This window comes from Benincasa hispida, chromosome 3 (assembly GCF_027475165.1).
Source record: "Benincasa hispida cultivar pf3 chromosome 3, pf3_genome.v1.1, whole genome shotgun sequence".
NCBI classification, from domain to species: Eukaryota; Viridiplantae; Streptophyta; class Magnoliopsida; order Cucurbitales; family Cucurbitaceae; genus Benincasa; species Benincasa hispida.
Genome location: NC_143480.1, coordinates 40,292,741 through 40,317,617, shown reverse-complemented (window position 1 = coordinate 40,317,617; position 24,877 = coordinate 40,292,741). Strand labels below are relative to the sequence as shown.

Here is a 24,877-nt window from a genome sequence, read left to right as displayed (position 1 = left end):
AATGGGTAGAATTATTAGACGTTAATGTGCAAAATCACATTTTACCTAATGTTCTCATAAATCCAATCTTATTGTTCTAATTTGGATGTCTTGTGTGAATATATACTTGAATCATCAATTGACGTATATGCAAATGTAACAACTATATTGAATGTGAATGCTAGGTACATATTTGGAAATCACTTTAAAATGGTTAAAACACCTACTATCGTTTATTAATCCTAAATTATAAATTTAATGCAATGAACCTAATCAATTATGTACAAATAAAACACGTTTTCCAGTTCTTTTCGAAGCACAATATTAGACTTATAAATACGCTCTATTCCACATGGTAATACCTTACAAGAGTTCTACATTACAACCTCTACTGTAGGGCACACAAACCAAAATTAATTTACCAAAAGCATTGAAAATGCATTGTGTACAATCGATTGTTCAAGAAGGAAATAACTTTTATAGTAGCTCCGACTACGCTTCAATGGATCAACAAAATTCCCCCGAACTATGAGTATGTGTATATCAGTTTCCCTGAAAATCCCAGCTGCCAAAAGGCAATGCCTTGGCCCTTGGCCCTTGGCTTGTCACCCCAGAATGATGCACAATCTCCAGTAATAGCTTTTACTTCTTTGACTGATTGAGGATTGCATCATTAGAAAGCCATGTACTAAAGAATGCACGACGATTCAACTCCGAATCAACAGATTCTCTAGCAATAGACCCGTCAATGACATGTCAAGAACTGATTGCCTCAGTTAAATGAACTCCTGAAGGGCGTTCTTCCGTGTCAGTAGATTCTCTAATGATGGAACCAAGCATTTTATGCCGCTTCATCTCCTGAGCTTTTCTTCTGTTGGATTCAAGGATGATGAGCAGAGCTGTGATATCAGCAGGGCTTACTCCGCCAACTCTACTTGCTTGACCGATAGTTTGGGGTCTCACCTGAAAGTATAGTAAGCTAATTGTATTTGAATAGGTAAATTTTGCAAAATTCTTAACAATTATTGTGCTGGGCTGGGATGGTTAATGAAAGTTGCAAAAATATATACTTAGGAGGGGCTGCTCTACAAATTACTACCAGTATACCGCAATTTTATCTTGAATTTGTGTGCCTTATGTATACTACTCAAGAGATTTTTTTGGGATAAATTTATATATAAATAAAAATCGAGGTTTCATTGAGAATAAATGAAAGAACACAGGGACATATAAAAATCCAACTCCACCTATAAGATAAGGCTCTAATCAAGTGAAACATGACCTAAGGAATAAAGACATCTAATACTAGCATTCCAATGAAGAGAATATTGGAAATAGAAACATTCAATAAAGATGACCACCCCGAGGATATTGAGTTGCAAATTGCTTAAAGACGAACCTTAGATAATTTTTCGCGGGCTTCAAGAGACAATGTTGTCATTGCATAGTAATCCAAGTCCTCAGGAAGTACTCTGTGTTGTTGATGAACCATCTACAAGCATATCAATAAGGTGGAAAAAAGTTCATACCCGGAAGAGAGAATTAATTGAAATAGAAGAGCATACAACAGTACAAAAGAACGGAGAAAAATGTGAGAGAACCTGCTGGAGTTGTGTTTGCTGCCGTAGAATGAAACCCTCATATTTGATATCAATCTCTACACAATCCTTTTCTGATTTGGTTAAGAGTGTATTCCCAAAACCATGCTTATCAAAAATGTTATATCCTATGTGGGGTTTCTTAAGAAGACTCTCCAATGTCGAACAGTCCTTCACAGGCTGACCAGACAGGAGAGAAACATCGGCAGCCAGCTCTCCTCCTACAATGAAAATAAGTCGGATCACATTTTGGATCCTTTTTATTGTGAAGGGATGAAATTACTAAAGAAAGTAGTAACCGACATGTTTTTGCTTCCTTTTTTCATTTTTGGTTGTACGTTGTTGAGGCCTTATGCTGTAATAAAGGAAAAGAAACAATTGACAAACCTGATATCCTAACAGTTTTCAATCTCTTCTTCTCATCTGATATTCTAGCCTGCTTCTCTTGGTATAGTTTCCAGCGCCTATCATCTATTAACCCAATTTCACGGCCCAGAGGTGTGAGACGGCTATCCGCATTGTCAGATCGAAGAAGTAGTCGATGTTCTGAGCGGCTACAAGGTAATTTATATTTTAAATCTATTTATTATTATTTTTATGGTTACTAAAAGGCATGAAACATAATTGATTATATGGCAAGTATAACATTCTGATTTATTGTTTGTACTTTGTAGATTTTCGAGGAATAGACAAGAACATATAATTTTGGCATGAGAGGCAAAAGGCAAAAAAATCATAATAATGATTTTTAAAATGTGGGACTTCTATTATTTCTTGACTGATATGAAAATATTCCTGCTTCTGGGTCCTGTTCCGTAGAAATTAGAATGATTGAACAAGAAAACATTACAACTTAAAACGATTAACTTCCGGAGTAAATATCTAAAATGAAGGCAATAAGATACACTAAATTTAAATATAAATATATACAAGGCACAATAACATAATTATCTTTTGTTACAATAAAAAAGACATCAATATAATTACAAACTAATTCACTTTTTATCCTGTCTAAGAGAACTTGGTTGCAAGAATGAGGCACTGGATAGCAAATGAAAGCTAAATCTTCATGTGTCCCAAGAGATCCATATAATTTTTATTTTTAATCAACCTGGATGTGGAAATAGATTGTACTTTTTGTTGGTAAACAGCAGTCTTATGAATCGTGAAAGATGATGTCTGAGAGCCTAGAGGATATTAAGCATTCAAAACTTGGTTTATTAATTCATTTTTGGTACTAAGAAAAAGATTAGTATTAGTTGTTTCTCTAGTCTACCACCAAAAAAGTGACGAGGATAAGGAAAATAAAGAAATGTACATCCACAAAATCATATATTGAGCATTTACCTTGTCAACATACGATAAGGCTCACGAAGGTCCTTGGTGACGAGGTCATCGATTAAGGTCCCAATGTAACTACTTTCCCTCTCAAGAACAATGAGGGGCTTGCCATCTGAAAATCTGGCACCATTGATACCAGATATAATTCCCTGCATAATTCAATAAACCAGGGTTAAATGATTGTATTAGATTAAATCGTTCAATCAGAATGGAGCAAAAAACATATTTATTCTACACCCGATAGAAATTAAAATATAATTCTTTCAGAGTTGGTATTGAATAACTTCAGGAGATTTTTTCTTTCTTTGGGGGGGGGGGGGGCAACAAATCAAACAAGGGACATTGGGATACTTGTGCAGCTGCTTCTTCATAGCCTGTGGTTCCATTTATTTGACCAGAGAAGAAAAGCCCATCAATTTTTTTGGTCATAAGAGATCTGCTACATTGATGAGCAGGCAAGAAATCATACTCTACTGCATATGCAGGTCTAAGCATCGAACAGTTCTCAAGGCCTGGTAAAGTTCTCAAAAGTGGCAACTGTAGTCGTTCTGGCAAACCAGTAGAGAATCCCTGCACAAAATGCTAGATCAAGGAACAAAACAAAACAAAACAATATGGGATGATATATGAAGAAAAGCAACTTCTACCAAAGAATAGAAAAACTCTCTAAGCCACTACCCTTAGCCTTATTAAAAGAACCCCAAAACGAGATAGACTGGTCAAGTTTGGAAGCATGAAATTTATTAACAAAAGTAGGAAGATGCAGTTTGTTGGTTGCGCGACACGGCACTATTTTTTTTCCGGGACATAGCACTATTTGGAAAGCTCGACTTCAGGAAACATGTATTAACATAACAGTTGGACAGGTTTCCACTTTCCATCTAATACAACAAATTTCTTTTTCAAAATTTGCATCGTATCTTTGTTGATTTCTTCCTCCAGAAAAGAAATTTATTTCATTCAGGTATTTATTAAGAATAAAATAAAATAAAAAAGAAGAAACAAAGAAAAAAAAAAAAGAAAAAGATGAATGACCCAAGTTGATGTTTTAGAGCACCTGCACATAGAGCTCAGGCACGTTACGGCCCTCTGGCTCAAGAAAAATCTGATGAGAGTCTTTGTCTTGAAACCTCACAATCTATAAGAGGAAAGATGAACAAATTAGATATGTTTTGGATCATAAGAAACAAATAAATTTACTAGAGGAGGTTTTGGCTAAGCAGTGAACAAAAAAAAAAAAAAAAGCTAAGGAAATATCAAATTACAGTCGCAAGGTACTGAAACTGTCTAAAAAAACGTTTTACCCCAACAGTGAAGTTTATTTCCGAATCAGACCTTAAGTTCAACTTGGAGAATGGTTCTATAGAACAGGGGTCTCATACAAACTAAACATTTAATGTAAATCGGTTTGCAAACTAACTAAACATTTCTTATTGACCCAATAATTTTGGCGTACTGCCACAGTTTATCACTATGCAAGATCAATTAGCCAAGCTACCTGAGGAAACAACAATTACCTTATACTACTAAGGCACTAACTTATAAAAGTAGGATCTGAAATGTGACAGTCTTGAACGTAACATAGAGTTGTGTCTACATTGACTTAATTTCAGGATGTTACTGATTGCTAGAAACTGGTTGAGTGATTAGTGTGTTAAAACCCCCATTATATTCACTTATAAAAGGAGGGACAAAAAGGGAAAATTACATCAAGAGTTAGTTAGAGAGATAGTGGAAGATGAAGATAGGCTGTCAAAGGGCAAATTTGTTGAGGAAGCCGTTGGAGGTGGGGACCACAAAGAGGTAAACAAATAGGAAGAGAAGAGGGAAAAAGAGGCAGAGAAGATTTTGGCTGAAAGGGGATTCGACCTTGAGGAGAGGAGACCAGCATCTCTCGAAATCCAGGCTGGGATGGTTTATTTTTCTTTCTAATTTTTCCTGAGTTTTCTGTTCATTTTTCTGTTCGGTATTTTCTTCTTCCTCTGTATTCCACTACTGGAATTTGACTATTGTCAAGGTTTATAAATAAAAGACTGGAGTGAATTGTTAAATCTCCCTTATTCTTGTTCTCTTAATCTTCTTGTTAATCGAAAGTAAGTTGTAGAAGAGCAGGGAAGACCGGGGGTTTAAAATTTGGTATCAGAGCCGCAACCCTAGGGACAACGTGCGCCATGGCACAAAAACAATTGGAAGAGAGGATCGAGACTACGGAGAAGGAGATGGCCGGGCTTAAAGATCTGTTGTTGGGCCTGTGCAAGAATTTAGAGAAACTTACTGAGGAGGTGCGAGAAAATAACACGGTTCGAAAGAAAGAAGAATCGATACTCACCGAGGGAAGCAACCTCAAATGGCCAACGAATCGAAATCATCGCATACGTCAGGAGGAGGCAGCTTGGACAGAGGTAAGTATAAATGATTGGAAATGCCTTTGTTTACAGGTGACAACCCGGAATCATGGGTTTATCGAGCGGAGCATTTTTTTGAAATATATGAGCTCTCTGATGCCAAGAAGGTGAAGGTCGCCATGATTAGTTTCGCCCCTGATGAAGTCGATTGGTTCCGGCGGAGCAACAACCGGAGAGCCATTACCACCTGGGATAAGCTAAAACGAAGATTGTTTGAGCACTATCGGAGGGTCGGAGAAGGAAGTTTATGCGCAAGATTACTTAAAATTCGTCAAGAAGGATCCTACCAAGAGTATGTGAAGAAGTTCGTCAACTACTCAGCGCCACTGTCGGACTTATCGGAGGAAGTATTGAGGGATGCGTTTCTGAATGGGTTGGAACCGGAGCTGCAAGCCGAAGTCGTCAGCCGGAATCCTAAAACGTTGGACGAATGTATGAAGGAAGCCCTGTTAGTAAACGATCGGAACATTGCGCTCAGGTTAGCTTTGAAAGAATTGGGCCAAAATGGGTTGAACTAGAAGTTGGGCTTGTGTGAAAAAAAGGAAATAAGTGATAAAAGTCCAGGGAAAATTGTGGATAACCCGCCCGTGAAACCGTTATTCTCCATTCTGCAAAACAAAATCCTACCAACAAGAAGGAGGCCCCAATGAAGAGACTTAGTGACATTGAATTCAGAGAACGTCTAGACAAAGGACTTTGTTTCTGTTGTAATGAAAAATATGCTCTGGACATCGCTGCAAATATAGGGAAAATAGGCAACTAATGTTGCTTATAGCTAATGAAGAAGAGGAAATGGAGGAAAAAGAGTGGGCTGAAGGAGAAGAACCAGTTGAAATGAAGAAGGTGAAGCGCAAGAAAAGGTGGAACTGTCATTGAACTCCTTACTCGGTTTCTCAACAAAGGGAACAATGAAACTCAAAGGCAAGATCAAGGGCAAGGAAGTAGTAATACTCACTGATTTGGGAGCTACTCACAATTTTATCCATCATGAAACAGTAAGGGAGCTTGAGATACCCTTGGAACAGCAGAAAAAGTTTGGGGTGGTGATAGGAAATGGAAGTGAAATTGAAGGGAAGGGAATTTGTAAGGGGGTTGAGCTCATACTTCCAAATTTGACAGTAAAGGCAGATTTCTTAGCTATGGAGTTAGGGAGGATGAATGTGATACTTGGAATGCCATGGTTATGTACTACCGAGTTCATGGGAATTCACTGGCCCTCATTGACAATGGCCTTTTGGTCAAATGGAGCGCCTGTCATGTTAAAGAGGGACCCCTCCCTCACTAAAGCCGAAGTTTCTTTTAAAATGTTGAGTAAGCAATGGAACGAAGAAGATATGGGTTTCTTAGTGGATTTCCAGCACCTTGAGATTGAAGATCTTGAAGGAACCGAGGAAGGAAGGAAAGAAGAAGTCCAACCGACATTACCTGTCATGATTCAGGAACTACTAGATCAAAATCAAGATATTTTCAGCTTACCTACTGCCCTCCCCCCTAAAAGGACAGTTGATCACCGAATAACCATCAAGGAAGGTACCAACCCAATCAATGTGCAACCCTATAAGTATGGACATGCGCAGAAGGAAGAGATAGAAAAATTGGTTCATGAAATGATGCAAGCTGGATTCATTCGACCTAGTAGGAGCCCTTACTCAAGTCCGGTGCTGCTAGTGAAGAAGAAGGATGGTGGATGGCGTTTTTGTGTAGACTATAGGAGGCTGAACCAAGCTACAATAGCTGAAAAATTCCCTATTCCGGTGATTGAGGAGTTACTTGATGAGTTGCACGGGGCTATTGTATTCTCCAAGCTTGATTTAAAGTCAGGTTATCACCAAATACGATGAGGGAGGAAGACATCGAGAAGACAACATTTAGAACCCACGAAGGGCACTATGAATTCTTAGTTATGTCTTTTGGGCTCACGAATGCGCTTGCCACTTTCCAATCCCTCGTGAACCAGGTTTTTAAACCTTTTCTGCGTCGATTTATTCTTGTGTTTTTTTATGATATTTTGGTTTATAGTCCAGATATTTCTACTCATGAAACTCACTTAGGGGTGGTGTTCAACATATTAAGAGAGAACCAACTTTTTGCTAACCAAAAGAAGTGCGTATTTTGCCGGGAGAGGATCCAATATTTGGGGCACTGGATTTCACATCAAGGGGTTGAAGCTAATGGGGAAAAGATCCAAGTTATGGTGAACTGGCCATGTCCCACAAATGTGACTGAATTGAGGGGTTTTTTGGGTTTAACCAGGTACTACCGTCGTTTTGTCAAAGGATGCAGCAGGGCAGCCCCATTAACACGATTACTCAAGAAAAATAGCTTCAAATGGAATGAGGCTACCACTCGAGCGTTTGAGGACCTGAAGCAACAGATGGTGGCATGCCTTGTTTTAGCATTGCCCGACTTCAACCAACCCTTCATCATAGAAACCGACGCATCAGGAACAGGGGTGGGGGCTGTGTTGACACAAGGAGACAAACCAATAGCTTTCTTTAGCCAAAAGCTCTCTCAACGTGCACAAAACAAGTCTATATATGAAAGAAAGTTAATGGCAGTCGTGTTGGTTGTCCAGAGGTGGCGACACTACTTGTTGGGAGGGAGATTCACTGTGATTTCAGACCAGAAAGCCTTAAAGTTTCTGGTGGAACAGCGAGAGGTGCAGCCACAATTTCAGCGTTGGTTAACCAAGCTTCTTGGATATGATTTCGAAATACTTTATCAGCCCGGATTGATGAACAAAGCAGCAGATGCCCTATCTAGAGTACAACTACCTTCTGAACTCATTAGCTTGTATTCATCGGCCGTGGTGGATGTGGATCTCATACTAAAAGAGGTGGGGGAAGATGAGGAGCTACAACAGATCATATCCTTGTTGAAAGACAATCCGGAGGGCAAACCTAACTACAAATGGGCAAATGGCAGGCTACTGTATAAGGGGAGGTTAGTAATTCCTAAACAATCGACCTTAATACCCTCTCCTTACTGCATACTTATCATGACTCCATACTTGGAGGGCATTCGGGTTCTTAAGGACCTACAAACGCATGAGTGGGGAGCTCTATTGGCCGGGAATGAAGAGTGATATCAAAAGATATGTGGCTGGTTGTGATATTTGTCAAAGGAATAAATTTGAATCTTTAACCCCTGCAGGGTTGCTACAACCTTTTACCTATTCCCGAGTTAACCTTAGAAGAATGGACCATGGATTTTGTTGAAGGGCTTCCGAAGGCAAGGGGTTTTGACTCCATCTTAGTAGTGGTTGATAGACTGAGCAAATATGGGCACTTTATTCCTCTAAAACATCCATTTTCAGCAAAGCAAGTGGCAGAAATCTTTATACAAGAGATTATCAAGCTCCACGGCATTCCCAAGACGATTACTACGGATAGGGAAAAGATCTTTTTGAGTAATTTCTGGAGAGAGGTCTTTGCAGCCTTGAGAACCAAATTAAGGAGAAGTATGACTTTCCATCCTCAAACCGATGGACAAACCGAGCGAGTAAATAGGTGTCTTGAGACCTACCTCAGGTGTTTTTGCAATGAACCGAATAGATGGAATAAATGGCTGGCGTGGGCAGAATATTGGTATAACACCACATTCCTTGCTTCAATAAGGACCACACCGTTCCAAGCCATCTATGGAAGGACCCCCCACCGTTAATCCATTATGGAGAAACAAAGTCGAGCAATGATAGTGTTGACAACCTATTAAAGGAGAGGGATTTGCCATTGAATGCACTCAAAGAAAACTTGGAAATTGCACAAAATAGAATGAAGAAGCAAGCCGGCCAGCAGAGAAGAGAGTTGACATTTGAGGTAGAGGACGAAGTTTTCCTCAAATTAAGACCCTATAGACAGCGATCACTAGCAAAAAGAAAAAGTGAGAAATTATCCCCAAGATCCTATGGTCCATATCAAGTTACTGAAAAGATAGAAGTGGCATATCGATTGAATCTACCACCGAAAGCGGCTATACACGATGTATTTCATGTATCACAACTTAAGAAGAAACTAGATAAGTCGCAGTATATACAGCCATTACCCCCTATGTTAACTGAAGATTTTGAGTTACAAGTTGCCCCTGAAATGGTGTTGGGAAGTAAGGTGGAATGGAAAGTTGAACACACAAGAATGGCTTATTAAATGGAAGGGCCTTCCGGATAGTGAGACCACGTGGGAGTCGGTAGTGAACATCAGGCAATAATTTCCCTCCTTCCACCTTGAGGACAAGGTGCATTTTGAGAGGAGCGGTAATGTTAAACCCCCCATTATATTCACTTATAAAAGGAGGGACAAAAAGGGAAAATTACATCAAGAGTTAGTTAGAGAGATAGTGGAAGATGAAGATAGGCTGGCAAAGGGCAAATTTGTTGAGGAAGCCGTTGGAGGTGGGGACCACAAAGAGGTAAACAAATAGGAAGAGAAGAGGGAAAAAGAGGCAGAGAAGATTTTGGCTGAAAGGGGATTCGACCTTGAGGAGAGGAGACCAACATCTCTCGAAATCCAGGCTGGGATGGTTTATTTTTCTTTCTAATTTTTCCTGAGTTTGCTATTCATTTTTCTGTCCGGTATTTTCTTCTTCCTCTGTATTCCACTGCTGGAATTTGACTACTGTCAAGATTTATAAATAAAAGGCTGGAGTAAATTGTTCAATCTCCCTTATTCTTGTTCTCTTAATCTTCTTGTTAATCGAAAGTAAGTTGTAGAAGAGCAGGGAATACCGGGGGTTTAACATAGTGATACTTCCAGATGCCATAAAATCAAGAAAAATTATAACTAATCTTTATTCGTTCTGAAAGCTTATGGGTACTAATGATAGGGTTGCCCTATGGAGCTATTTGGTGACTAAAGGCGTTAAACCCACAAACTAAAATAGGAAGTGGATATTTACAAGAAAATGGAAAAACATTTAGAAAAACTAAACAAACAAAAGGGAAAACATTAAAAGGGATCAAGTTTTTCACTTAGTCAAGATAGATTTGCTACAAGCGATATGCTTATTTACAGATAGTTGAAAGGAGTGAAAAGTACCAGCCACATTCCACATTCTTCTAAAAATCATTTCCTTCAAATTTGGTGTAAACCAAAGACTGATTTTTATTGGAAATGAAAAGACTCCCTCCAAGAGGGGAGGTGATATCTATTTATAGGAAAATTTTATTACAAGCAGTTATCAAAACCACTAACAATCTGTCCAACTAATTATTAACAAGCTGTCTAACTAAACTTTAAAACACAAATTGTAAACAACTAACAATTATCAGCTTTATAAAACTAGTTGTACATCATATTCCACCCCCTAGGACTGGACTCGTCCTCGAGGACTTCTAATCTGCCAAGCGGAAGTCATCCGGAGTGAAGTATGGCTTCAGGTCTACGATGTTGAAGACTGGGTTTATGTGTAAGTCATTTGGTAGTTCTATTCTATAAGCATTTGACCCATATTTCTCTAGTACTTTGAATGGTCCCAATTGTCTGTCTTTCAACTTGTTGTAGGTTCCCGTAGGAAACCTTGTCTTTCGAAGATGAATCATTACTAGATCTCCTATTTGGAATTCAACTTCTCTTCGTGACTTGTCTCTTGCTTGTTTATATGATGAAGTACTTTTTTTGTAAGTGATCATGTACTTCTTTATGTAATTTCTCTATTCTTTCGGCATATTTTCAGCTTCAATGCTGACATTCACACAGTAGGTAGATTTGCAAGATCAAATGTTAATCAAGGGGTTGAAGTATATACTATCTCGAATGGACATTTTCCCGTTGATCTATTCTTCATATTGTTGAAAGCGAATTCAGCTTGTGCAAGGGCCATATCCCACTGTTTTGGTCTTAAACCACTCAAGCATCAGATTAAATTTCCCAAAGTTCTATTAGTGACCTCTGTTTGGCCGTCGGTTTGAGGATGAGACGTGGTACTAAATTTTATAGTAGTGTCGAACTTCTTCCATAAGGTATACCAAAAATGGCTAAGGAATTTCACATCTCTGTCAGAAACAATTGATTTGGAAACTCCATGAAGTCGGACTACCTCTCGGAAGAAGATGTTGGCTATATATACTGCATCATTCGTCTTCTTACAAGCAAGGAAGTAGGCCATTTTACCAAAACGGTCTCCTATGACCATAACGACACCAAATCCTCTTTGTGTTTTGGGTAACCCGAGCACAAAGTCAATGGATAAGTCTTCCCAAATAGTTGTAGGTATAGGCAGTGGAGTATATAGGCCAGCGTTTGAGCTAGTTCCTTTAGCTCTTTGGCAAATAGGACATCTTCTCACAAAATTATTTGTATCCTTTTGCATTTGTGGCCAATAGTATCAAGTTGATACTGTTTCAAATGTTTTATCTTGGTCGAAGTGTCCAGGCAAGCCTCCAGCATGAGCTTCCTTTAGAAGGCCTTCTCGAAAGAAGTATGAGGGATACATAGTTACTCTCCTTTAAATAGGAATTCATCCATAATGTGAAAGTCTTCAGTGTGTAAAAAGTTAGTACATTTGTACCAAATTTCTGAAAAATCTTCATCTTCTTCATATAATTCCGTGTGGAAAAAGGCAGTCACTTTTGTGGAAAAAATGGTGAGTAATTGGCCTCTTCGACTTAGGGCATCAGCAACTTTGTTATCTTTGCCCACTTGATGTTTGATCACGAAGTCAAACCTTTGTATGAATGATATCCATCGTACATGCATTCTACTTATGTTCTTTTGAGTTTGCAAGTATTTAAGTGAGAAATGATCGGTTAAAAGAAGAAATTCTTTGGAGAGTAAATAATGCTCCCACTGTTAAGTGCTCTAACAAGAGCATATAATTCCTGCTCATATGTGCTCCAATTCTGCCTTGATTGACTGAGTTTCTCACTAAAATACTCAATAGGATGTTCTCGTTGTGATAGAACTCCTCCAATTCCCAATGCACATGTCAACAGCCACTTCGAAAGGAATTTAGAAGTCTGGAAGTTTAAGAACAGGGCTGGAACTCAGTTTCTGTTTAATATTTTCAAAGCTGGTTTGCTGTTTTTCTCCCCAAACAAAGCTGTCTTTTTTCAATCAGTTATAGGGGCTGCGTGAGAGCTAAAATTCTGGATGAATTTCCTATAAAAGGATGCCAAGCCGAGGAAAGCTTGTACTTCTCTGACATAGGAGGGGATGGGCCACTGAACAATAGCTTCAACGTTCCCTGGATTCATATTTTTGGCTTTGGCCAATTAGAAAACCAAGGAAAGAGATTTCTTTTACAAGGAAAAGGCACTTTTTATGATTGATGAATAATTCCCCTTCTAATAAAGCTTGGAACAAGCTTCGAAGGTGTTGTAAGTGGTCCTCTAAACTTTTGTTGTACACTAAAATGTCATCAAAATAGACCACAATAAATTTGTTTAACAGGGGTTGTAATACTTGGTTCATGAGTCTCATAAACATACTCGGCATATTTGATAGTCCGAACGGCATGAGAAGCCATTCAAACAACCCTTCCTTGGTCTTGAAGGCAGTTTTCCACTCATCTCCCGACCTAATTCGAATTCTGATGGTAACCACTCCTCAAGTCTACCTTGGAAAAGATCAATGCTCCTCCAAATTGATCGAGCAAATCACTAATTCGCGATATGGGAAAGCGATATTTCGCAGTGATCCGACTGATGGCTCTACTATCAACACACATCCTCCAACTACCATCCTTCTTAGGAGTTAAAAGGGCTGGTACTGCACATGGGCTTAAGCTCGGCCGGATGTGACCCTTTTTGAGTAATTCTTCTATTTGTTGGCAATATATCATATTCTTTAGGGCTCATTTAGTAATGAGGTAAATGTTGAAGAGTAGCTCCCGGATCAATTTGGTGCTGAATGTTTCGCATGGGAGGCAGTCCCTTGGGTTCGTTCATTAGCTGAGGGAATTCAGCAAATAGTTCTTGCACTTCTCTTGGAACTTCTTCAGTTTGTGCATTTATGGACTTTTCAACAACAACAAGTCCTAGGATATCAATCTCCCTTTCTTTCAAGAATGTTTTGCCACTTATAGTGGTAAATAAATGCTTGCTGCCCCCTTTCTTTTCTTTCACTCCATCTTCAAGTTTCTTGTTCAAAGGGAGTAATACCACCTTTTTATCCATCCACTGGAATTCGTATGTGTTTTCTCTCCCCTTGTACAAGGCTCGGGTGTCATATTGCCACGGCCTCCCTAGGAGCATATGACAAACATCCATCTCCATTACAGCGCAACCTATTTGATCTTTATATCCACTCTCAATTGAAAGTAGAATAGTGCAAATTTCAGCTACTTGGGTTTCACCTCCTTTCTTTACCCACCCAATCTTGTAAGGACTAGGATGAGCCTCCACCTTGAGGTTTATAGCAGCCACTAGCTTTTTCGAAACAAAATTTTTGGTACTCCCACTATCAATAATCATGTTGCACACCTTCCCATTGATAGTGCATCTAGTTTTGAAAAGACAATGTCTTTGTTGATTGGTGTCTCCTTTTGGGGTGATTAAGACCCTTTGTAGAACACAAGAAATCCTATCTCCTTCGTCCAGTTCAATGAATTCTGCTTCTTCACTGTTTTCACTACCCTCGAACACATTTTGTTTTTCATCTTCTAAGTAGGCAACAGTCTTGCACTGGGGACATGAATTGGAAAGGTGGCCAACTTGGCCACAACGAAAGCACTTGCCCAAGGAAGGCCGGTTATAAGGATTCTGCTTCTTCCCCCTATTTACAGCTTCTATGTTTTGTTCCTCGACCCCTTCTTGGGCCTCTTTATCCTTCCCTTTAGCTAAGGAAGGTGGGTTTGACTGGTTTACTGCCTTATTCACAGCAGTGGGCTTCTTACTCATGGATGCTTCCCAAGGTGTCTTTCTTGATAAGTTCTTGGACCGAATTTCATTCATTTCCTTCACAGTTTCAGCAAAAGAAATGGCTTTGGATAAAAGATGAAAAGGTTGTAATTTTACCTTTTCTTTGATGTCTATGCGAAGGCCACCAACAAACCTTGCAATGAGATGTTACTCGTTCTCCATCAAAGTAGTCCTAGCTCCCAACCGATGGAATTCCTCAATGTATTCAGCGACTGACCGAGGGCCTTGTCTGCAATTTTGGTATTGGTTGTAAAGAGCTTGTTCATAGTCATGAGGGAGAAAGTGTTCTTTCATCAACCGCTTCATCTTTTCCCACGATCGAATGGGTCTCTTGCCCAATTTTTGCCGATTAACCTCCAATTGATCCCACCATGCTGATGTGCCAGCCTTCAATTTCAATGCCACAAGTTGGACCTCCTTATTTTTGGGTGTATTCATGTATGCAAAGAAGTGTTCCGTGTTCTTCAACCAATCCAAGAAAGTCTCTATGTCTCGCCTTCCATTATAAGTTGGTAAATCAATTTTCATCTTATAATTGTGAGGGTCTCCTCTAACATCATATCTAACTCCTCTTCCCCTTCTTGGAAGAAGAAACTCATCTTCTTGATCATCTTCACTTGACAAGCCTGAATCTTAATATTCTTGGTATCTTTCTTGAACAAAATATTGCCTTCTTGGATTTTCTAGCTGCTGTTTTTGGACTCTAGGAGGTCTTTCTTGAAGATTTTCCATGAATCTTGGTCTCTCGTGCCATGCCTTCCCCTTCTTGCACCATGCCGGTTGAAGGCTAGACCTTCTTCATCATCTCAAGGTGGTGCTTCGACAAAATCTACCCTCCTTGAAAGTGCCACTATCGATTCTTGAATAGCAGTCAATGTTTCTTGAATTCCCTCCAATAAATCTTCGACGGACAGCAAGCATGACGTCGTGGTTCTTGGAGAGAGGACGGCTGTATCCTCCGCCTCTTGTTCTGGCTGCAGGTTGTCTCCTTCTCTTGGGTGGAGGACTCTTCTTCCCACCATTTCCCCGGAATCTTGGAGCCGCTCTGATGCCAATTTGGTGTAAACCAAAGACTGATTTTTATTGGAAATGAAAACTCTCCCTCCAAGGGGGGAGGTGATATCTATTTATAGGAAAAGTTTATTACAAGCAGTTATCAAAACGACTAACAATCTGCCCAACTAATTATTAACAAGCTGTCTAACTAAACTTTAAAACAGAAATTGTAAACAACTAACAATTATCAGCTTTATAAAACTAGGTGTACATCAAAATTATTCTAATTACACTTAACTGAAGACTAGGCTTTAACCACAAATTTTAGATGTTAAAAGGGTTGAATCTGTACCTTATCTTCAATGGATGGGCAATATCTAGGCCCTTTCGCTTCCACCCAGCCTCCGTAAGTGGGAGTTTCATGCAGGTTCTCCTTGATAAGTTCGTGTGTACTTTTCGTAGTGCGAGTCAGATAACAGCACATTTGCTCTCTCTCTATGTGAAAATCAGGATCAAAACTAAACCAATTGACCTGTTTATAACCACCTCAAGCTTAGGAGACAACCATTTAGATTGCAAAATCATAGCAAAAGAAATGCAGATATTGACTCATTTTAACAGCCCTGAATTTGATAGGAGCTAGTTCTATATTAAATGGAAAATGGCAACAGATTCAAACAACAGGGTACACACCCAGGCCAAAAAAAAATGTTGGGATGATGATGATCTGATACACAATGCAGTAAAACAGGTTGACAACTTGATCCGTAATGAGAACAATGGGAATCATGTTATGAGGATGCAGGTGATACTTCAAATATATTGAACATACGTATGAGATCAAATGCAAGGACCTCGTCATCACCATGTTGAGGTTCCAGTGCAGAAAAGTCAACAGTTCGACAGTCCACTCGGGCCGGGGTTCCTGTTTTCAACCGATCAATTTCAAATCCAAGACGTTGTAAGTTTTCAGTGAGTCCATGTGAAGCTGATTCACCAGCTCTTCCTGCAGGCATGGAAGTTCTACCCACCCATATTTTGCCACTCATGAATGTTCCTGTAGTGAGAATAACAGCGGATGCATAGAAATTCATTCCAAAGAAGGTGCAAACACCTTCCACGTTGTCATTCTTTCCTACTAAAATATCTGTCACCATTGCCTCTCTAATAGAAAGATTCGGAGTGCTGAAAGGAAATTATTACACTAGTTAGTAAGAATTAGAGACTACGAGAGAATCTCTACTTCTCCCCCTATATTTTATATTAAAATTTTTGTCTGTGTCCAGGTCATATCGGAAATAAGAAAAAGGAAGAACAAAAAACAAAAAACAAACGAATAAAGCTATACTCAGATACATGTGATCCTCCCAACACTACAACCATCCTACACTATTGAAAAATGGTCATGTTCAATAAACAATGTTGATTTGTTCTCTACTTTTTCATTTTTTTTCCCTCCAAAATTTACGATAGTCACTTAAAAGATAAGAAAGTTGCAAGAGAGAAGAATATATTAAGGGAGGAAAACTCAAGATACTTGCCTTTCCACAATACTTTTCATTTGAAGTGCATACTCCCTTTTATCAGTTTGAGCACGCAATGCCCGTACTGCAGGGCCTCTAGAGACGTTGAGTACACGCTTCTGTAGATAACATCTGAGAAGATGAAGATTGACATGAGTACAATTCTGATAACATTTGAATAAGATCAAAATCAACACAAAACGAAACAAAAAAGGAATAAAAAAACGAGAAATACAATGACACATGAGACATAAGCTATGAGGCATGACTCTAGTGAGTAGTGTGTCTTGGTAAGTATGCAAGAGACTATAAAGAAAGGGATGAGAGATTTCACAAAACTAAGAATGTATGAGTGTCAAGGGTGGGAATGAAATCGAACTATAAAATATAATTTAATACAACCACTGAGCAGGGAATTTTCCAACACCATTTATGAGATAACATTTCAATTACTCCCATAGAGATTTTCAGTAGAAGCTCATACAGAAGGGCCAGTCAAAAACCATAAATTTACTATTTTAGGTGAAGTGAGCCCATGCTTTGGGAAGGACGGTGGTCCTCCTATCCGTGCAACTCGCAAGTATTTATCTTCTTTCAAAAGAAAGATTTCCTTTAATGATTCTGTCCAAGTTCTATCAACAATTGATTTAACCAAGCAAAGAACTGTTTCAAACTATCGATAAATATGGATGATATCAGAACCAACTCATCATATTAGTAATCATTCCAAACATCGTGACAATGAACGATGCCGCACTCCCTGAGAATATGTGAAAATAGCATGCAAGGAAATATGGGAGGTTACAATAGCATTACCTGTCGGCGACCTTGCCAATTTCACCACCGAGTGCATCTACTTCGTGCACGAGTTGAGATTTTGCAGGCCCACCTACTGCTGGATTGCAAGGCTGAAATCAAACTTTAAGATTAAAAAAGTTTTCGTGCCATCTCTTTTGGTCCTTAAAATCTAAATATTTTGGTAATTGTACTCGTTACAATTTTGTTAACCAGTTGGAGATCTTTTTTCTGTACCTCCACATTCTCTCTTGTAATGTAATCTTGTTTCTTATGAAACCAGGAAAAGATCAATAACTTTCTTGTGACCTTAACCTAGCCATGAGATGTATTAGACATTTATTTAATTAAACAATTTCAAACCACAACGTATTTACTCCTTAAGTTTGAGTAAAAGCAATTTTATCGAGTCGGCACCCACTAGCTAAAGTCCCCAAATTTTTTGGTTGCTCCCTATATATATATATCACCAATTAGCTCAATGTTGGTGCACATAGAAGTGAGGGTGTCAAATCAACACAATTGACATCGCATTAACACTGAAAATGTCAATATAAAAGCTTGAATCCCAACCTGCCAAGCAATTCGATCGATATTGAGTGTCAGAAGAAGAGTTTTAGCCCCTAAACGAGCAGATGCAAGTGCAGCTTCACAACCCGCATGTCCTCCTCCTATAACTATAACATCATATCTTTCGTCGACGGCCCCAACACTATTTCTCCAATCTGCGTAACATCAAATGGCAAAGTTCAGTATCGGCAAAAATGTTTGTTCAAATTACCAACAGATTGACAATCCCCACTCAATTATTCGACAATACAACAGAAAGTATCCCATTTTCCGTTTGTTTAAAGAATTAACAATGACCCTCATCCCAATTCCGCCAGACAAGGGCAAAAACGAATGGATAGAATGCACCAAACCTTGAGAACTTGAACTGGCAGCAACGAACGACCTCCTAAGTATGCAATCGCGGCCGAGTATGAGTGAGCGGCGAGGTGGCAGTTTTCGGCGAAATACAAGGTTATGAAAAGAAACGGAAGGATTAAATGAATGAGGGAATGGAAAATGACGGGCGAGGCGAGGGAGATGAAACGTAAGCAACCCTGAAGCTGCCATAAGTTAATTGCAAATGTCAATGGTTAGCAGTACGTGGATATGAGCAGAGTGGGTCGGGTTCTAAGGAAAAACAACTGGGGGTAGGAAGATGATGACTTTGTGGTTCATCGACGCCCTCCCCTCTCATGAATAGAGTTGCAGCAAATCCCACTCTTAGGATAATTTCACAAAATATCCAAAAATCAAAAACTTTTCCACCAATGATATTTTCATAAAAACCTTTCTAACGCTGTCTTTTTGCTCGTGCAAAATTACAAATTCACTCTCAATTTTAAAAAACCTTCGTACCAAAGTCTTCCATCTCTTCCTTCAACCATTTATCAAGCATTTATTCAATATGTATTCCATACAATACCAACATTCCACCAATGTATTTGTTCCTAACTAATATTCTATCAATATCATTGAATAACATAATGGAAGGTCACTCTTAGTATTCTGATAGACCTCCCATATTTAGGAGGTATGAAAGAAGGGCCAGTAAGAAGAGTGGGGAGAAGGGCACAAATGTAGATGGGGGAGAGAATAAAATTAGTTAGAGTGAGGACCACCAAATCTATAACAAATTCGATTAGTAGAAAAGGAATTCTGTTAGTAGAGAGAGATGAATATTTGCTATAAACATAGGAGGTATAACTGAGACTCTATCAATCTAGTATCAGAGCAGTCCGATTTGTGGGGAAAGGGTATGGTGAAGAAGATGGAGGTAAGACTATCAGTTGTGGAGGAACAACTCACCTTACTTCAAGTTAGAATGGAAAACAAAATGGATCAAAGGTTTGGAGAGATGCAGCAGATCACTGAGAGCATGATGACTGCAAAAATCGAAGCATTGGGAGAGTCGATGGAGCAGGAGATGATCCAAGCACTGGAGGTATGGTCGAAAAAATCAGAAATAGCCAAGGAGAGGGAATCGGGGTCATCAGAAAGGACAGTGACTAACAGGGGAAAGCAACCAACGAGAGAGGAAAGCGGCAAAAGAAGGGAAGTGTCGTTGTTCGATATGCGACTGAGAAAGCTGGAAATACCAATATTCAAAGGAGAACCAGGTGAGGATCCGATGGGATGGTTTCACAGAGTTGAAAGGTATTTTGTTGTGAACAGGTTATCAGAGAAGGACAAAATCGAGGTTGCGATCTTGTGTTTGGAAGGGGAGGCTTTAGAATGGCATCAATGGGAGGAAGAGAGGACGCCGATGGACACCTGGGCCAAATTTAAAGAACAACTCCTATTGTGATTCCTACCAGTCAAAGAGGAAGATCGGAGAGCACAGTTTCTTACCTTGAAGCAGGACGGCAGTGTGCGAGCATACTGGTGGCGATTCGAGCAACTTTCAGGGCCGTTGAAAGACCTATCAGATGAAACGTTAGAAAGCAAATTCGTTAGTGGGCTGAAAGAAGATATTCAAATCGAAATGAGAATGTTCAAAGTAAGTGGGCTGAAGGAGAAAATGAGGATGGCCCAAATAATAGAAGATACGGAGGAGGCTCGAAGAAAAAAAAGGGGCAACCCGAATCTAGCAAAATCAACAGGCGCGTCTTCAAACTCGGGGCCCAACTTGGCCACGGGTCAACCCAGCTCCAATTCAAGTCAGAACATGCAATCGACTGCCCGAACAATCTCTCTCAACCCGACCCGCACATCAGGTACATCTTCAAACTTTGTTACTTTAAAAAACATCAACGAAAAACCATTCACTGCCGGAGCTTTCAAGCGGCTGTCCGACAGTGAGATGTAAAACCGGAGGGATAAAGGACTCTGCTATTGTTGTGAGGAGAAGTATACACCAAGGCACCGATGTAAAAAGAAGGAGCTGAGTATTCTGCTATACCACGATGAGGAGAAAGAAGCTGAGACTAAGGAAACAGAGGACGAACCAGGGGAGGCCGAGATGCCCATGACAACTACATTAGAATCCATGGTAGTGGAGGCTAGCAAGCAAGAGGCAGCAGAGCTGTCCCTAAATTCTCTGGCAGGGATCGATTTGCCCCGAACGATTAAAGTCAGGGGAGCTATAGGGGATAGGGGCGTGATTGTTCTCATTGACAGTGGTGCCTCACACAACTTCATCGACAACGAACTAGTATCGACCCTAAAACTGCCATAGACGCCAATGACAAGTTATGGGATAATGCTGGGAACGGGGACATCAGTGAGGACGACGGGTATTTGCAAAAGGGTAATTCTTAATCTCCCTAACTTAACTATTATCAATGACTTCTTTCCCTTACCCCTGGGCAGTGTTGATGTGGTCTTTGGAGTGCAATGGCTGATGACTTTGGGACGAGCCGAATGCGATTGGGGAACATCAGAGATGGAATTTCAGGTAGGTGACTGGTGAATACACTTGTAAGGAGACCGCAGTCTGATGAAAGCTCAAATCTCATTAAAGTCGATGATGAAATTGGTAAAAGGGGGGGCCAGGGCATCCTTCTCGAGCTAAATTTGCTCATAACCTCTGAGAAAGATGGAGAGGCACGATCAACAGTAGAGTTACAACCAAAAATACAAGAGATTCTAGAGAAATACCAAGCCGTTTTCAGATCAATGGAGGGGTTACCTCCAATACGACATCATGAACATCACATTGAACTCAAGCCAGGGGCAGGACCAGTGAGTGTTAGGCCATATAGATACCCACAATTCTAGAAGGACGAGATTGAGAAGCTGGTTGAAAAGATGCTCACTGCCGGGATCATTCAACCCAGTGTAAACCCTTTCTCAAGCCCGGTGTTATTAGTAAAGAAAAAGGACGGTAGCTGGCGGTTTTGTGTCGACTATAGGGCGTTAAATCAAGTCATTGTGCCAGACAACTTCCCCATTTCGATGGTTAAAGAACTCCTTGATGAATTGGCCGATGCACGAGTATTCTCAAAGATTGACTTAAAGTCAGGATACCATCAAATCCAAGTGGCCCCCTCAGACATACACAAGACTGCATTTCGCACTCATGAAGGCCATTATGAGTTTTTAGTCGTGCCATTCGGATTGAGAAATGCCCCATCTACATTCCAATCGGTAATGAATGATCTCTTGCACCCATACTTAAGAAAATTTATGTTAGTGTTTTTCAATGATATCTTAATCTACAGCTCTTCTTTATGTGATCATGTGCATCATCTATCTGTGGTGTTGCAAGCATTGAAGGATAACCAATTTATGGCCAATCTTAAAAAGTGTACATTTGGGAAAAAGCAAATAGATTATTTGGGGCATATCATATCAGAGCAAGGAGTGGCGGCAGACCCTTCAAAAGTGGAAGCTATACTCCAATGGCCGACACCAACAACAGTCAAGTAACTCAGGGGATTCCTTGGGTTAACGAGTTACTACCGCAAGTTTGTATCTCATTATGGTTCGCTGGCTTTCCCTCAAACACAGCAACTAAAGAAGGATAAACTACAGTGGAACAAGGATACTCATGAGGCCTTCGAGATCTTGAAGCAACGGATGGCCCAACTACCTACCCTCAAGCTCCCTGATTTCAATCAAACATTCATAATCGAAATAGATGCCTCCGGGGTAGGAGTTGGAGCAGTACTAATGCAAGAAAGAAGAACAGTGGCATACTTCAGTAAGGCCCTCCCGCCCACGCATCGACTCAAGGCTGCTTACGAACGAAAATTGATTGCTATAGTTATGGCTATACAGAAATGGCACCTCTATCTATTAGGAAGAAGGTTCATTGTGCAAACAGATCAGAAAAGTCTCAAATTCTTATTAGAACAACATATTATAGCAGGGGAATACCAAAAATGGGTGGCTAAATTAATAGGATATGAGTTCGAGATAAAGTATGAGAAAGGGATGGAAAATTCGGCCACAAATGCATTGTCTAGACTGCCTACCACGATGGAAATGACCATGATCAGTGTACTGCACACCCTTAATCAGGAAGTGTTCACGAGTGAAATTGAGCAAGATCCGGAACTAAGAGCAATTAGGGATAACATCCGAGGGGGACAACCACACCCCCAAGGATATACACTTCAGGGAAAGCTCCTATTATATAAGCAGCGTATTGTACTTCCATCTCAGTCACCTACCATCTCATTACTCCTACAAGAATTCCACAACAATCCAATTGGGGGGCACAATGGGGTAGTGAAAATGTACCGACAGTTAAAGAAGGAGTTCTTCTGGACAAGGATGAAGGTAAGGGTAAAGGCGTTTGTAGGGGATTGCTCTATCTGCCAACAAGCCAAGTACTTGGCCTTAGCCCCTACTGGACTACTCCAACCTCTGCCAATACCCGAGCTCACTTGGCAAGATATCAGTATGGACTTTGTAGAGGGACTGCCGAAATCCGAGGGATACAACTCAATCTTGGTGGTGGTTGCTATCCAAATATGCACACTTCATCGCTCTTTACCACCCCTACACCGCAGAAACCGTGGTCATTTTGACGAAGGAAGTTGTACGACTACGTAGAGTACCAAAAAGCATCATATCTAACAGAGATAAAGTGTTTACTAGCCTATTTTAGGAAGAATTGTTTAAACTGATGGGAACACAACTCAAGAGGAGCTCATCCTATCATCCACAAACGGATGGATAAACCGAAGTGGCCAACCGAGGCTTAGAGTCATATCTCCGCTGCTTTACCATGGAAACTCCTTCGCAATGGCACAAGTGGCTAGCATGGGCTGAATATAATTACAACACATCTTATCACATAGCCATCAAGTGTACACCTTACAAGGTATTGTATGGCAGACCAGTACCTACACTCATCCATTACACACAGGGGAATGCCACAGTAGGAGAAGTCGACGTCCTACTTAAAAACATAGATGAAATGCTCAAACAGTTGAAAAAAACATTGGAAGCAACACAACAGAGAATGAAGGCCCTAACAGATTCAAAATGAAGAGAAGTGAACTTTGAAGTCTCGGATTGGGTATACATCAAGCTCAAACCATACCGCCGAGGATCACTATTGGTGCACAAGCACCCAAAACTAGCACCACGCTACATTGGACCTTTTCAGATAACCCAAAAGGTCGGACCAGTGGCATACAAGCTTGATCTACCTCAAAATGTCACCATACATCCAGTAATACACATTTCACAATTAAAGAAGGCCGAGGGGACCATACTACCACGATTCTCTTCACCAAAGCTGGGACCATTTGGAAAACAACTAAAACCATTGTTCGTCTTGGGAGTTAGGAAGATTGGTTCAACGATATCATCACCTAATGATTTTGAAGTACTCATACAGTGGGAAGATTTGCCAGTGGAAGATGTAACATGGGAAGGAGGAGCACAAATAGCTGAACAATTCCCTGACTTTCACCTTGAGGACAAGGTGGTGCTTTGAGGGGAGGGTAATGATAGACCTCCCATATTTAGAAGGTATGAAAGAAGGGCTAATAAGAAGAGTGGGGAGAAGGGCACAAATGTATATGAGGGAGAGAATTAAATTAGTTAGAGTGGGGACCACCAAATCTATAACAAATTCAGTTAGTAGAGGGGGAATGTTATTAGTAGAGAGAGATGAATATTTGTTATAAACATAGGAGGGTATGTCACACCCCGCCCCAGACCATCCTCTTAGCCTAGGAAAAGGCGTGACTGTAGCAGTTATCAACCCTTTGGTTGACACTTACTGCCTAATAACTCTTGCGGAAATAACTCTGATACCAATGAACAAATTCAACAACCAACTGATTAATTCAAGGAGGAAAACAACAACAGATTAAGTAGGTCCATTCTATTACAACAATATAATGTTTATACAACTCCAAGACTTATCAACAAAGTTACAACAACAACTGTAAAACCCTCCGGAATGTAACTGTGGCTTATGGCAGACCTTGACCTTAGCAGCACCTTGGAACTTCGCACCTTTCGCTACCTGGGAAGAAAAACATGAAATAACAGAGTGAGCTTTTACAAAGCTCAGTGAGTGGTAGGCAACTTCTAGAGTTTATTTCAACTCATAAATAACAAGCATATCACGAATACGAGGGTACATTCAAACCTCAACTTTTATCTACGCGCACGGTAGATAGCTAAACTAATAACTAACTAGAATGAGCTTACTGTCTATCTACACACACGGTAGATAGATAACTGTTACTAGCTACAACGCTTACTCTGCATGTTTCCTCGGTCTCCTATGTACACATAGCTCCCCGCTCATGGGCTCAGAAGTTAGGCCCGTTGGCCATTTGACCATCCCATACGAGGATCCTCCCACAAGCTCAGGAACTAGACTTCTCGTGTCCCCTGACCATCCCGTAAGATTTTGCTTACAAGCTC

The 24,877-nt window shown here is 40.1% G+C and overlaps 1 protein-coding gene across 2 annotated transcripts; it reads right to left on the bottom strand.

Annotated features, from left to right (window-relative positions):
• Window positions 1-287: 287 nt before the first annotated feature.
• Window positions 288-18,909, bottom strand: LOC120074029 (glucose-inhibited division family A protein). 2 transcript variants are annotated; one of them, XM_039027004.2, is made up of 13 exons: window positions 18,415-18,909; window positions 18,065-18,216; window positions 17,513-17,604; window positions 16,715-16,828; window positions 16,028-16,358; window positions 15,526-15,705; window positions 3,976-4,056; window positions 3,270-3,488; window positions 2,925-3,067; window positions 1,965-2,131; window positions 1,581-1,798; window positions 1,379-1,471; window positions 288-958 (listed from the first exon to the last, which is right to left on the bottom strand). In XM_039027004.2, exons 1-13 carry the CDS (start codon window positions 18,608-18,610, stop codon window positions 911-913), a joined length of 2,034 nt encoding a protein of 677 aa, XP_038882932.1. In that variant the 5' UTR covers window positions 18,611-18,909; the 3' UTR covers window positions 288-910. The 2 variants fall into 2 exon arrangements, with proteins under 2 accessions (XP_038882932.1, XP_038882929.1); XM_039027001.2 differs by having other exon boundaries at window positions 288-942.
• Window positions 18,910-24,877: the final 5,968 nt, after the last annotated feature.

Bases quoted from the DNA above. Each gene is read 5' to 3' on its own strand.
- LOC120074029 (XM_039027001.2), bottom strand. From the start codon at position 18,610: ATGGCAGCTTCAGGGTTGCTTACGTTTCATCTCCCTCGCCTCGCCCGT. The intron at 16,359-16,714 runs GCAAGTATCTTG...ATTTCCTTTCAG, and splicing joins ATGAAAAGTATTGTGGAAAG to CACTCCGAATCTTTCTATTA. The intron at 2,132-2,924 runs GTAAATGCTCAA...ATTACCTTGTAG, and splicing joins CCTTATCGTATGTTGACAAG to CCGCTCAGAACATCGACTAC.